This window comes from Salvelinus fontinalis, chromosome 18, assembly GCF_029448725.1.
Source record: "Salvelinus fontinalis isolate EN_2023a chromosome 18, ASM2944872v1, whole genome shotgun sequence".
Lineage (NCBI taxonomy): Eukaryota > Metazoa > Chordata > Actinopteri > Salmoniformes > Salmonidae > Salvelinus > Salvelinus fontinalis.
In genome coordinates this window covers 14985394-14999683 of record NC_074682.1, presented here as the reverse complement: position 1 = coordinate 14999683, position 14290 = coordinate 14985394, and the positions used below count along the sequence as shown (strand labels likewise).

General features: G+C 44.1%; 1 protein-coding gene across 4 annotated transcripts in view; it reads right to left on the bottom strand.

Annotated features, from left to right (window-relative positions):
* Positions 1 to 14290, bottom strand: part of LOC129815028 (semaphorin-3F-like) — a 100138-nt gene that overhangs the window by 14769 nt on the left and 71079 nt on the right. For 2 of the 4 annotated variants that reach the window (XM_055868304.1, XM_055868303.1), the window contains exons 6-10: positions 11244 to 11333; positions 9305 to 9398; positions 4662 to 4778; positions 4228 to 4367; positions 2752 to 2866 (exon numbers count right to left, since the gene is read on the bottom strand). In XM_055868304.1, the coding sequence (XP_055724279.1) occupies positions 2752 to 2866; positions 4228 to 4367; positions 4662 to 4778; positions 9305 to 9398; positions 11244 to 11333 (556 nt within the window). The remainder of the gene's footprint in view (positions 1 to 2751; positions 2867 to 4227; positions 4368 to 4661; positions 4779 to 9304; positions 9399 to 11243; positions 11334 to 14290) is intronic. The other 2 variants (XM_055868306.1, XM_055868305.1) reach the window with 1 other exon arrangement.

Genomic DNA, 14290 nt, shown 5'->3' with positions numbered 1-14290 from the left:
CTGAGTTGCCTCTTCACTGTTGGCGTTGAGACTGGTGTTTTGCGGGTACTATTAAATTAAGCTGCCAGTTGAGGACTTGTGAAGCGTCTGTTTCTCAAACTAGACACTCTAATGAACTTGTCCTCTTGCTCAGTTGTGCACCGGAGCCTCCCACCCCTCTTTCTATTCTGGTTAGGCCCAGTTCGCTCTGTTTTGTAATGGGAGTAGTACACAGCGTTGTACGAGATCTTCAGTTTCTTGGCAATTTCTCGCATGGAATAGCCTTCATTTCTCAGAACAAAAATAAACTGACAAGTTTCATAAGAAAGTTCTTTGTTTCTGGCCATTTTGAGCCTGTAATCGAACCCACAAATGCTGATGCTCCAGATACTCAACTAGTCTAAAGAAGGTCAGTTTTATTACTTCTTTAATCAGAACAACAGTTTTCAGCTGTGCTAACATATTTGCAAAATTGCATAATTGACGTGTTTTCGAATGATCAATTAGCCTTTTAAAATTATAAACTTGGATTTGCTAACACAACGTGCCATTGGAACACAGGAGTGATGGTTGCTGATAATGGGCCTCTGTACGCCTATGTAGATATTCCATAAAAAATCTGCTGTTTCCAGCTACAATAGTCATTTACAACATTAACAATGTCTACAGTGTATTTCTGATCAATTTGATGTTATTTTAATGGACAAAAAATTAGCTTTTCTTTCAAAAACAAGGACATTATATATATATAAATAATCCACATAATAATTCACATTTCCTGTTGCCGCAGGATTACTTTCCTGCTGTAGCAAACTGGCTCAAATGAAGATCCTACACCTGTATTTAGACCAGACATTATAACCCATCAGTAAACTGGAGCCTTGGCATGGAGCGCACCTATACCCAGTTAAACACATGCACTTCCTAGGGGTACAGTACCTGGCAGGTGTGGGCAGTGGCCACTGGCATCAGGCCTGTCTGACCTTTGCTTCCTAGTTCGGGGCGTACTGTATGGATGTACTGTATGGACAGCCTGTGGCAAAGCTGAGTCTGCACTGTTCATTAGGAGACTGCAACAGCCCGTGTCTTTACACATTTACAGCTTTATTAAAGTAATATCCTGAGTGGTGCACTGTACATGTGAACCAGTGCCAGCTCTCCACACTCCTCTAAACCCAGTGTGCACGGCATGCCTGTGTCAACAATGAGCCGACTAATAAAGACACAAAGTCATTTATAACCGTAGAGTACGCTGCTCACGGTTTGGATATCCTTTCATTTACTTGGCCAAAATGGTTATATAGCAGCAGTAGCGAGGTTTCCATACAATTGTCGCAGATTTTCATGCAGACATTCTAAAATCTGCATAAAGAAAATATATGCATTTTCCAACCAGTGGTGTGTTTCCACCAAACTGACTTGTTGCAGATAAAGAATCAGTGTGTGATGACGTAGTGCACACAAAATGTACTTCCTCACTTCCATGTACTTAATAAAAATCTAAAGTTCAATGTGTTTCCATCGCATTTTAAACTCTACCAATAGTTTAGTCACAAAAACTGTTGCATTAAATAGCAAATGTGCCTACTGGACGAGGCATGTGCGCTCTAGCCCAGGGTTTCCAGAAGTTGGTCCTCCCCATTATTGGAAAGTAGATCAAGATCACTGTGCATTTTGACTTAATGTATGACTTAACTCGCATAAAAACTTTGGATGGAAACGTTACTGAGAGAAAGAAACTTGCAAAACGAATGCACAGGCAAGCAGAATGAATCAACCATAACCTACACCGTAGTTCAATTAGGCATAATGCAAGAGCACACTCTGGGACTAAAAACAGAGGTCAAATAGAAAGTAACACAAGCTTTTCATTCTTGAGGTTCGGACTTGTCTACTGTAGGCTCGGTCATAGAATAATCAGAACTCTTATCATTCCAACATTCTATTTGGAAGCAGTGAGACAGAGATAGAAAGACATGGCAATGGACTTGACAGTCCTGCCTGGCTACTTGATCTGTCTGCCATGAGGCAGCAAGCCCCTCATATCCAGTCTATTACAGGATGGGAGTGCTTCCCAGACACCGTTTACTGCACAGCAAGGAAAAAGGAACCTTTTGTTTGAGACATCTTGAAAGAAAATAACAACTATAGTACCGGAGTGTGCGCAATTCCCATTACAGCATGCCGTATGGGCCACAGGAGGATTGAGAGGAGGTTGTGTAATGGAAGAGGCTGCCATATGGGGCAGAGACTGGGCTGTGTGCAGTGCAGCGCAGTGCACAGCAGTGTAGTCAGGCACTTGTCAGGTGGTGGTATGCAGAGCTAAAACTGGCCTTAGATGAGCCTGGGTGGATAGTGCAAGCAGGGTGATAAAAGACAGGCACCACCAACAAGTTCCTCTATCAGGGGTGGGCATTTCCAGTCCTCAGGGGCCTGATTAGTGTCACAGTTTTGCTCCAGCCCCACCTAACACACCTGACTCCAATAATCAACAAATCATGATCTTCAGTTAGAATGCAATTTGATTAATCAGCTGTGGGGGATGGAGAAAAAGTGTGACACCAATCAGGCCCCCGAGGACTGGAATTGCCCACCCCTGCAACTGGTCTGGAGTCAGTTCCACCACCATCATTTTTAACTGGTCTCTATTTGACACAGTTTTAATACCAATGAGAAACCTCAAGATATTCAACAGGCTGTCTGGTTCCTCGTTCCTTACTTTGATGTGGATAGTGGATGAAACCACAGTAAAGGGGAGGAAGGAGAACTCACGGAGCTCGTCGAAGTGCGTCTCAATCCCGTCGGCCCCCGGCACTGAGCAGATGAGCCGTGCCTTCAGGAAAGTGCTCCACTTGTTGACCAGGCAGCAGTGTCCACCGTCATCATTCTGCAGAGAGAGAGGGGGAGGAAGAGGGGGGAGAAAACACAGTCTTCATCACACACACACTCACATCCTCTGTCTTCCCACCAAAAACAAACAGGTGGAGCCACCCACATACATTGTACATATTTTAAAAAGCAGGCCGGTTTTGAGAGCGGCCCTGCAAAACGTTGAGAAATGCTTAGTTGTGCGGGGATGAGATGGTAAACACTGTCTCCTCTTATTTAGAGCCTCTCCCATCTGTCATGGAGCAGGGCCAAATTCCAGTAGATGTGATTTAGAGGTTTCCTCCTCCTTAACCAACACATTCTCCTTAAAGCACGTTCCACTTTGAAGGGGAAAACACACTGCCGTGTCATATATTTAAAAAATATTGCTGTAACAAATTGTTTTCACCACATATATCATTTTAATACCCACAAGACGGTTGTAGGCCTGTACATACTGCACACTACCTTCTACACATGTATTTGGAATAAATCCCTAAATGGGATTTGAAATTGTTTTCACAAGCTTTGTACTTTTTTAGAGCAAGTACGCTGTACAGTTGTTCATGTTTTGGGGTACGAGGAGTGTATAGAGCCAATAAAGTGAACGGCAATAAGAGCATCCAGATGTGTATGGACGTGAGAATGATAGAACAGCATCCCTGGGGACCAGTGTAAAAAACACTGAGAGGGGAATGAGTGTTTGTGTGCAGGGTCACTGCCTCACCCATTCCAATAAACACAGTGGTGAGCTGCGGAAGAACTGGAGCATGGTGACTAACTGAATAAACACTACGCTCTCCTTGTTTGTAAGCTAAGCCCAGAAAGATGCACCCTAAGCTCCAAGTTTACCCTACAGGGACAAACACATTCCCTGTTATTAGTTTTTGCTGTTCTTCTCAATTTGTAGCTCTAGGGTAGAAGGTCAGGGCCGTGCTTTTATTAAGACAGTGTGTGGTTAATTACCACAGACACTAGAGAATACATGATGTCGAAGGGCTGCTGGGCTGGTTTAGAGGCTCTGGACTTTACCAAGCTGTTAACTGAATACCTAATATACTACATCCTTTAGAGTTTTTTAAGACTACCCGTCAGGAGAGGTCGGAGGATCATGGGGTCTTAGGTCAGAGTACCATCTCATGGACAGAGGCAGGCATTGTACACAGGCAGGCTAAATAGACATGTGGATTTCAGTGAGTTAGTGTTAGACTAACACAAGTAGTTCCACATCCAGAAAGTCCCAACAAAACTGGTTCCTTTCCCTTTCTTAATGAAACTAGGGTTTATTTGTCATGTTGTGCATGTCACATGTTTTGTTATTTGACAGTTTTGAGGTGAACGTGGCCTCATTAATACACTCCATTCTGAGGCTGTGCTCACCAGGCAGATCCGACCGATGCGGGCCTGAGTCACAGGACTCTGGCCCATCTCAGCAGACGTCTCACGGAAGAAGAAGTAAAGCTTGTCGTCATTCCTCTCTGCACTGTCAGGGATGAGCTGCACATGGACAAAGGAAGGGTCTGGGCGAAGGAGAGAGAGAAGGAGTGCGAGAAGCTTAGGAGGAGATTCATTTCCCTGAACATCTGGTTAATATCATTTACAAACTGTCTGCATTTCGTGTTTAATAAAGGATTAGATTTTGTAAACATAAACATTATTAAACCTTTCAATAGTTTCGGGTCACATGTTGACAAATGGTACTTTCAAATTTGTGCCATCCCATGCATAAATTACAGCACAGTAGTCTTAATAGCATAGACAAGCTCTTGTATAACACATATCTCGAGTGCCAAAGAAGCCATTTATTTACTTACCATTTAACCATCTGGAGTTATACTGGTCTGTACGCATGGCGGTCTGTTTCCCAGTACGGAAGATGGCAGAGTCTGTTCCCATGAAGTCAATGTAGACCCCAGCATAGAGTTCACCATCTGAGAGAAAAGAAAAAGGGAGACGGAAGGACAGAGGGAGAGAGAGAGAGATTAATCGGCTGAGCCAAATACTTTTGACTCGTTGATATAAAGCCAGCCACACCCTTGGCATGAAGGACTGAGGCTCTCCTTACGCAGAACCCCCCACCCCTATAATTAAACCTTTAGTCCCTGGCAGGTCCCCTGACAGGACCCTAGTGCCCAATACCTCAGGGCTTTCCATCCCCTATGTCCAGATACATATCTTTAGACTGTCATCATCACAGTGCCTGTGTAAAAGACATCTTTAGCACATAATGTGGACAAAGACAGATGAACAACACACATTATATTACACAATCATACATAAGGAAGATTGCACAGTTTGCCACTAACCAGGCCTTTAAAAATTATGTACAGAGAAGGAGGACCATAGTCTTGTTAGTCAGTGGGGAGGCTGGGTGTTGGTCCTTCAGTTGCTGGTTGGGCCTCATATGACAGCAGGTGTCTCAGCATGCATTTGACAGCTACGGGGAGTTCTCAAGGGTGGGGTTAACAGGACAACAGGGGCTCAGGGCAAACGGAGCAACAACTAAACTACTAGTATGTACTAACTAGAGTCAATACAGGCAGTTTTGTAATACCTGTGGCAATCGAAAACGCCTAAACTGCCAAAACCTGACAAACCAGAGGCCACCTCACTAAGATCTAACTTTGACGTGCAAGAGAAACTGCATTGGCAGGTAACAATGGCGGGCATTGCCCCTGAACTTGAGAAAATCTTTGTCGTAATAGCTGAAGGATTCAAGACTGAATTTGCTAGAATGGATGCGAAACTGGACAACATTCACACTCTAGTTACTTCTCAAGGCCAGCGGATCGTCGACCTTGAAGCAGCTGCTGAAAATACCTCAGGCAGGGTCTAAACACTAGAAATGACATGCGAAAAGCTGGAGAGACATCGAAATGCAATTTTTTAAAATGTAATCTTTATTTAACTAGGCAAGTCAGTTAAGAACAAATTTTTATTTACAATGACAGCCTACCCCAGCCAAACACGGCCGACTGTGTGGAGGTCCTAGAGGAAGATGTTTTCGCCTCTCCTCCAGAGCTAGACAGGGCCCACCACAGCCTCATTCAGAAGCCTGGACCAGGCCGGAAGCCTCGCACTGTCATTGATTGCTTCCACCGTTACCAAACCTTGTGTTGTGGACTGCACGGGTGAAGGGGCCCCTGAAATACCATGGGCACACTGTACGCTTCTATGAGAACTACAGCCCTGAGGTCACTAATAGGAGGGCTGAGCTTAAAGACGCCATGTCCAAGCTCTACAAACGTGGCCTCTACCCTGCCCAGCTGAGAATCACCCAAAACGGAGAAGTGGTGTGGCTGCACTCTGCCCTGGAGGCCGACAGATTCATGGAACTTGCAGAAAGATCCACTGGGGAGTAGAAGACCTGGAAAACTATGGCCGAAAAAGTTTGCCCTGAGTTGCCACCGACTAGCTGGCCAAAACACTGGCTAGTTTGGCTGAGACTGGCTTCTCTAGCAAACCACAACACTTTTTGGAGACATTCCACTGAAGGTACGGGACTTTCAGTTTATTATTGTCTGTTTATACTAATGGATGTAGGCCTTTCTTCGACTACAAAAAATATTGGTCGTCCGGGAGTCATCTATTCTTTTGACCAATCGATTGGTCAAAATGTTTAAATGTGTATTTTTCCACATATGTTTTAATCTAATCAACTATATGCACTGAGCTTGTCTGATGCTTTAAGCACACTGTTTGATGAAATAATTAAGACACACAAATGACTAAAGGTAGTCCGACCGCAATTGATTTGATTGTGGCGGGCCGGGCTCAGACTTGCTGCGCTGTGTTAAACAAAATGAAAGCGAGTGACTGTGTGACTAGCACCCATTATCTCTCCCTCCTCCCTGCTGCAGCGACCACCACTGTCCCTTTTTGTCGTTAGCTGTAATCGTTCTAATTGTGCGTTGTGACAATGTCAAGCACTAAGTTGTAATCGTTCCCATATTAAGCACCTTTTATTTTGGCTAATCTACAGTGGTAAGAAAAAGTATGTGAACCCTTTGCAAATTACCTGTATTTCTGCATAAATTGGTCATCAAATTTGATCTGATCTTCATCTAAGTCACAACAATAGACAAACATAGTGTGCTTAAATTAATAACACAGAAATTATTGTATTTTTCTTGTCTATATTGAATTCATCATTTAAACATTCACAGTGTAGGTTGGAAAAAGTATGTGAACTGCCTATGCTAATGATTTAAAAAAAGCTAATTGGAGTCAGAAGTCAGCTAACCTGGAGTCCAATCAATGAGACGAGATTGGAGATGTTGGTTAGAGCTGCCTTGCCCTATAAAAAACACTGACAAAATTTGAGTTTGCTATTCACAAGAAGCATTGCCTTATGTGAACCATGCCTCGAACAAAAGAGATCTCAGAAGACCTATGATTAAGAATTGTTGACTTGCATAAAGCTGGAAAGGGTTACAAAAGTATCTCTAAAAGCCTATATGTTCATCAGTCCACGGCAATACAAATTGTCTATAAATTGAGAAAGTTCAGACTGCTGCTACTTTCCCTAGGAATGGCCATCCAGCAAAGATGACTGCAAGAGCACAGCGCAGAATGCTCAATGAGGTTTAAAAAGAATCCTAGAGTGTCAGCTAAAGACTTACAGAAATCTCTGGAACACGCTAACATATCTGTTGACAAGTCTACGATACGTAAAACACTAAACAAGAAGGGTGTTCATGGGAGGACACCACAGAACGAAGCCACTGCTGTTAAAAAAAAACATTGCTGCAAGTCTGAAGTTTGCAAAAGTGCACCTGGATGTTCCACAGCGCTACTGGCAAAATATTCAGTGGACAGATGAAACTACAGTTGAGTTGTTTGGAAGGAACACAACACTATGTGTGGAGAAAAAAAGACACAGCACACCTCATCAAAACCTCATCCCAACTGTAAAGTATGGTGGAGGGAGCATCATGGTTTGGGGCTGCTTTGCTGCCTCAGGGCCTGGACAGCTTGCTATCATCGACGGAAAAATGAATTCCTAAGTCAAGACATTTTGCAGGAGAATGTTAGGCTATCTGTCCGCCAATTGAAGCTCAACAGAAATTGGGTGATGCAACAGGACAACGACCCAAAATACAGAACTAAATCGAAAACAGAATGGCTTCAACATATTTCCCCAAAAATATGCCTTCTGGAGTGGCCCAGTCAGAGTCCTGACCTCAACCCGATTAAGATGCTGTGGCATGACCTCAAGAGAGCAGTTCACACCAGACATCCCAAGAATATTGCTGAACTGAAATAGTTTTGTAAAGAGGAATGGTCCAAAATTCCTCCTGACCGTTGTGCAGGTCTGATCCGCAACTACAGAAAAAATTTGGTTGAGGTTATTGCTGCCAAAGGAGGATCAACCAGTTATGGAATACAAGGGTTCACATACTTCTTCCACCCTGCACTGTGAATGTTTACACGGTGTGTTCAATAAAGACATGAAAACGTATAAATGTTTGTGTGTTATTAGTTTAAGCAGACCGTGTTTGTCTATAGTTGTGACCTAGATGAAGATCAGATCAAATTTTATGACCAATTTATGCAGAAATCCAGGAATTTCCAAAGGGTTCACACTTTTTCTTGCCACTGTACATCAGGTTTGATTGTTGTTGTTTTCCCCCTGTATTGGCCTGACTGACTATGACTATGTCGTTACGTCCAATCGCTGTACCCACATGGCTAATAATACTCTTTCTTTTTGACAATATTCATTAATTGTGCATTGTGATAATGCCATGTAAATCAGCTGATACTGACGCTGACCACCCCAAAAAATGATGCTCAAATTTCCCACTTTCCCTTTTTTGTTTTCTTTTTCTTTTCTTACTCATGCTAAACCCCGATCCCCAAACTAATTTAATGACATTACATTCTATCTCACCTTACTCCCTACAGTTTAATGATATAATGGCAACCAAAGGTAAATCCTAGCTGGAATAGCAAATTATTGGATTTCTCATGAAGGTAAATGACCACAACAAATCATGTGAATATGTTCTTGGTATTTTTCCATTGGAAGTCACGAAACCACGATGGAAAGGATTGGTTTATTAAAACAGTGAACCCAGTGGTATGTGCCCAGACTGACCACAGCTCTTTCAATCCTAACAAAGCAAAATGCCTTATGATTTTATCATGAGAGATGAGATGACCATTCCACTGTGATCTATCTCGTGGGAAATAGGCACAGAATGGAAAAGGACACTGTCTGGACATAACTTAGGCATTAAAACATTTTTTAAGTGTGCCAAAAACAAAATTGGCCATTGAATTGAGGATAGAGGAGGTGGCCATTTTTAGTAGTGGGAAATAAAAGGAGGCGTACACAGGGGACATGGCCTCAAGGTCCCTCAGAGTCACTGAGTGAGCCATGGGGACAAACTGGATGATCTGGACTGGACTGGGGACCTCTCCAGCCATGTGGCCGAGTGTAGATGATACTCACTGATCAAAGCTGAGACGCTGTTGAGCTTTGGGTCGTAGGAGCACTTTCCCTTCCCAGACTCCACTTTGCCCGGCTCCAAATGCCATATGTATTCCTGAAATAGAAAAATCATAAGAAAGAAGCGATACATTCATAGTGCTCTTCATCATGTCACAGTAATTCCCTAGTGGAGGGGAAATGAGGCAGTGCAATATGTTTCCTGTAGGTCCTCTGGGGCCTATAAGGCATTGTGGTTTCAGAGGATGAAACATAGAATAATGAGAGTGCCTTCATACATAAAAAAAACTCTCAGTTCAACTCTTCTAAATCCATCTATAGTGCACTAGAAGGACTGGGGGAATAATGCGTCAAAGGTTGTTCTTTCTGCACAAAAATGTCTCCTATGCCAAATGTCTCTCATCCCCTCTTGATTACAATTGTTTATGTACCCCTACTGCCGCTGACACCTGCAATCCTGCTCAGTGAAAACACTTCCTGGATGGAGGCTGGATGACTGATGCTCATGACTCCTGGCATCCCTATACACAGCACTGAAAGGTGATTGGCAGGTATTTGGATTTGCGGGTGGGAACAGCCAATGGCATGCGATGACATGCCCCGTAGCCTTGCCACAAACCAGAACAAGTCAAATCCCCCAAACGCTCGCTCTTCAATCGAGGAAGAAGGGGAGCAGAGACGAAGACGTCTCTGTCCTTGTCCGTCAACACCCGAGCAGGAGAAAGTGAGGCGCTTGCCAAAGTTATTCTCCACTGGCTCCTACGTGCACCTTTATGAGATTCCCTCTCACCTTTGATTAAAATCAACGGCACATGTAAATCTGAAGGTGTTGGCAGCTCCCTGCAAGAGATGCCAGATGTTGACGTGCACCAAGTCACCAACGGTTACATGTGCCAAGGGATATACTCTGAACATGTTTTTAAACCTTTAAGAAAGATTTTAGCCTACAGACGATTAAGTGTTGCATGCAACACATTCAAAACATAAGGCTGAAAACATAATGGCCCTGTCGTTCAAAGGGTTAAGAGTTCCTTCCTGTGCTGCGAATGGTGGGAGAGCACAAACATTCAAGTAATGCTCAGCTATGTGGGTCTATTATTTCCTTTCTGCTTTAGTAGTTGGACACAGTCGGCTGGTGTTTGTCCTGAACCAACGGGGCTGCAGTGTGAGAGGGTCAGATATTAACCGTGTGAGATTTGTGAGAAGGGTTGGCCCACATTCCTACAGAAGGAGGATGGGTGGGGGGGTAAAGGAATGGAGGGTGGGGCATTCTGTGCCCTCTAAGACAAGTGACAAGACAATGTGAGGAGGAGAGGAAAGTTACTAATGTATCTATCACAAATAAACCATGTATATTTGATTGTGTACTGTATCAACATGTTCTGTGACCTTGTGTAGCAAATCACAAAATGCTGGGCTTCCATCTCTCTCATGCATAAGAAGCAGGCAACGCAAATACTGACAAATCAGTTCACCAAACACACACAGAGAGAGAAAGAGAAAGAGAGAGAGAGAGAGAGAGAGAGAGAGCACTCAAGTGAGGCTTACACAAAAATGGACAGATGAACAACGAGAGCAACGGACAACACAAACATGATGGATGAAACTAAAAATGGACAGGGTCTAGAGAAGACATGCTTCGCCATGAGGAGATAAGCGATCCACTTCACTAGACAACCAACAGAGTGGGACAATTCAACTGATAAAGACAGAAATGCTTCAAGACACACAGAATGAGCACATATAGAACTGAGGGGTCGGGAGACATGCACAGCCCTCCCCTACAGGGAGACAGAGAGAGAGAGGGACAGAGGCATGGCATGTTGGCTGAGTCCCATAGTGGGTCTCCCCAGCCCATAAAAGTAAGGCTCAGGCGCAGACAGGCAGGCAGGCAGACGTGCCCATGCTAGTGATGGGCACCTGACCCAGACCCACGTCCCACCTTTAGTCCCAGTGTTTCGGACACATCGTTTGGTTGGGCCGCGCGGCTAGCCCTCCCTCCGGTCTGGGGCATCTGCAGGTGCATGGCGGCCTAAAACAGGAGACAGCGACACATTCTAGATGTTACGCACCTGCAGTAGGTGGGACCTGACGTGAGCTCAGTAACTCTGTAAACTGGTCTGGGACTGATGTGACTACATGACTGTTTCAATAATGTCATTTGGAAAGCCTGTGGGGAAAATGTGTGGATATCTCATTCTCTACATTCTCTATGCAAGGAATGCCTGCGTGGCTCAAATTCACCAGATGGTGTGAAAATTATCAATATTAGTTCTGTACCATGTGGTTGAGTCAATACAGTCTCTCACAGTATGGTACATACATTAAATCCTGGCCTGAGCCACCGCCAAGAACCAACATTTGGCTTTTACAGACAATACTAGCTATCATAGCCCCGTGTAGGCTAATATATATCCTTTAGGTATTTAGAAAGGAAGTTGTCTACAGCTGAGTGAATAGTACGTGTCTGAATAACGTCTGAAAAAGAAAGAATGATGGTATCTGGCAAGCTGATAACAATATATCTGGACGTCTTCAGTTACAAATGTCAAAGCAGGTTCCTGACGTGTGAGAATGAGTGTGTGTGTGTGTGTGTGTGTGTGTGTGTGTGTGTGTGTGTGTGTGTGTGTGTGTGTGTGTGTGTGTGTGTGTGTGTGTGTGTGTGTGTGTGTGTGTGTGTGTGTGTGTGTGTGTATATACATCTACATGAGACAATGAGCACAGTACATTTCTGGCAATGAGCAGCATTTCGCCTTCTCCTGGCTTCCTGTCTGGAAAAGCTGTGTGTATGGTGGTGTACCATTTCACATCTCTGCTCCCATACTTAACTCCAGACCAGCAGAGAGAGAGAGAGAGAGAGAGGGGGGACTCACGGGAAGAGTCTGACCTGTCTGTTTAATTTGAAGGGGAAAATAAAAGCCATCTCATTAATGTACTATAACTAGAACATTCCACTGGCACCCCATAACAGGAGCTCTCATGGCCAATTACCCAACTTCTCCTATGGTGAGGACTGGATGCTGAGGGAGCATAGCGGGAGCAGGCCAACTGAGAGTCACACAGGGCTTCTAGAGCTATGAGTGGATGGATGGATGGATGGATAGATGGATGGAGGGATGGATGCCCTTTGTTAGTAATGATCATATGGATCCATATGAAATAGCAGAGGGGTAAAGTATTCCGTGGTGGTGATGCCTGGCTCTACGAAACTCAAGACCTCAAATTAAAGAGTGAGAATTAACATTCAGCGCCGTAACAGTAATGGTGAGAAGTAACGCTGGGGACGACAGTTGTGAAGACTGAGACTCCAATGGCTGCCTAGGCCTGGGGCTGGAGATGAAGCAGTGGAGATCGAGAGGGTTAGAGGATGGTGAAGGTAGGATGGCGAGAGAGACAAAGAGAGATGTGGGGATGAAGAGAGAGAGAGAGAGAGAGAGAGAGAGAGAGAGAGAGAGAGAGAGAGAGAGAGAGAGAGAGAGAGAGAGAGAGAGAGAGAGAGAGAGAGAGAGAGAAAGAGAGAAAGAGAGAAAGAGAGAAAGAGAGAAAGAGAGATGGAAGGGAGGGAGGCTGTGGGATGGAGAGTAAATGTGGAGATGATCTCTACAGATCAGAGGCGGCGTTTCTCTTCTCTCTTCTCTTCCATGTGTGTGTGTGTGTGTGTGTGTGTGTGTGCGCGCCAATGTTTGTGTTGCTTCACAGTCCCCGCTGTTCTATAAGGTGTTTTTTAATCTATTTTTTTTATATAACTTTGCTGCTTGCTTCAGTTACTTGATGTGGAATAGAGTTCCATGTAGTCATGGCGCTATGTAGTACTGTGCGCCTCCCATAGGCTGTTCTGGACTTCGGGACTGTGAAGAGACCTCTGGTGGCATGTCTTGTGGGGTATGCATGGGTGTCCGAGCTGTGTGCCAGTAGTTTAGACAGGCAGCTCGGTGCATTCAACATGTCAATACCTCTCATAAATAAAAGTAGTGATGAAGTCAATCTCTTGCCAAACTATAGTTTTGGCAAGTCGGTTAGGACATCTACTTTGTGCATGACACAAGTCATTTTTCCAACAATTCTTTACAGACAGATTATTTCACTTATACTTCACTGTATCACAATTCCAGTGGGTCAGAAGTTTACATACACTAAGTTGACTGTGCCTTTAAACAGCTTGGAAAATTCCAGAAAATGGTGTCATGGCTTTAGAAGCTTCTGATAGGCTAATTTATATCATTTGAGTCAATTGGAGGTGTACCTGTGCCTCTTTGCTTGACATCATGGGAAAATCAAAAGAAATCAGTCTGATTTTGAGGACCTCCATAAGTCTGGTTCATCCTTCGGAGCAATTTCCGGCTGCGTGGTCATATGACCATACCGCTCAGGAAGGAGACGTGTTCTGTCTCCTAGAGATGAACGCACTTTGGTGCGAAAAGTTCAAATCAATCCCAGAACAACAGCAAAGGACCTTGTGAAGATGCTGGAGAACACAAGTACAAAAGTATCTATATCCACAGTAAAATTAGTCCTATATTACATAACCTGAAAGGGTGCTCAGAAAGGAAGAAGGCACTGCTCCAAAACCACCATAAAAAAGCCAGGGTTTGCAACTGTACATGGGGACAAAGATCATACTTTTTGGATGAATGTCCCCTGGTCTGATGAAACAAAAATAGAACTGTTTGGCCCTAATGACAATTGTTTTGTTTGGAGGAAAAGGGGGAGGCTTGCAAGCCAAAGAACACCATCCCAACCGTGAAGGACGGGGGATGGCAGCATCATGTTGTGGGGGTGCTTTGCTGCAGGAGGGACTGGTGCACTTCACAAAATAGATGGCATCATGAGGTAGGAAAATTATGTGGAAATATTGAAGCAACATCTCAAGACATCAGTCAGGAAATTAAAGCTTGGTCGCAAATGGGTCTTCCAAATGGACAATGACCCCAAGCACACTTCCAAAGTTGTGGCAAAATGGCTTAAGGACAACAAAGTCAAGGTATTGGA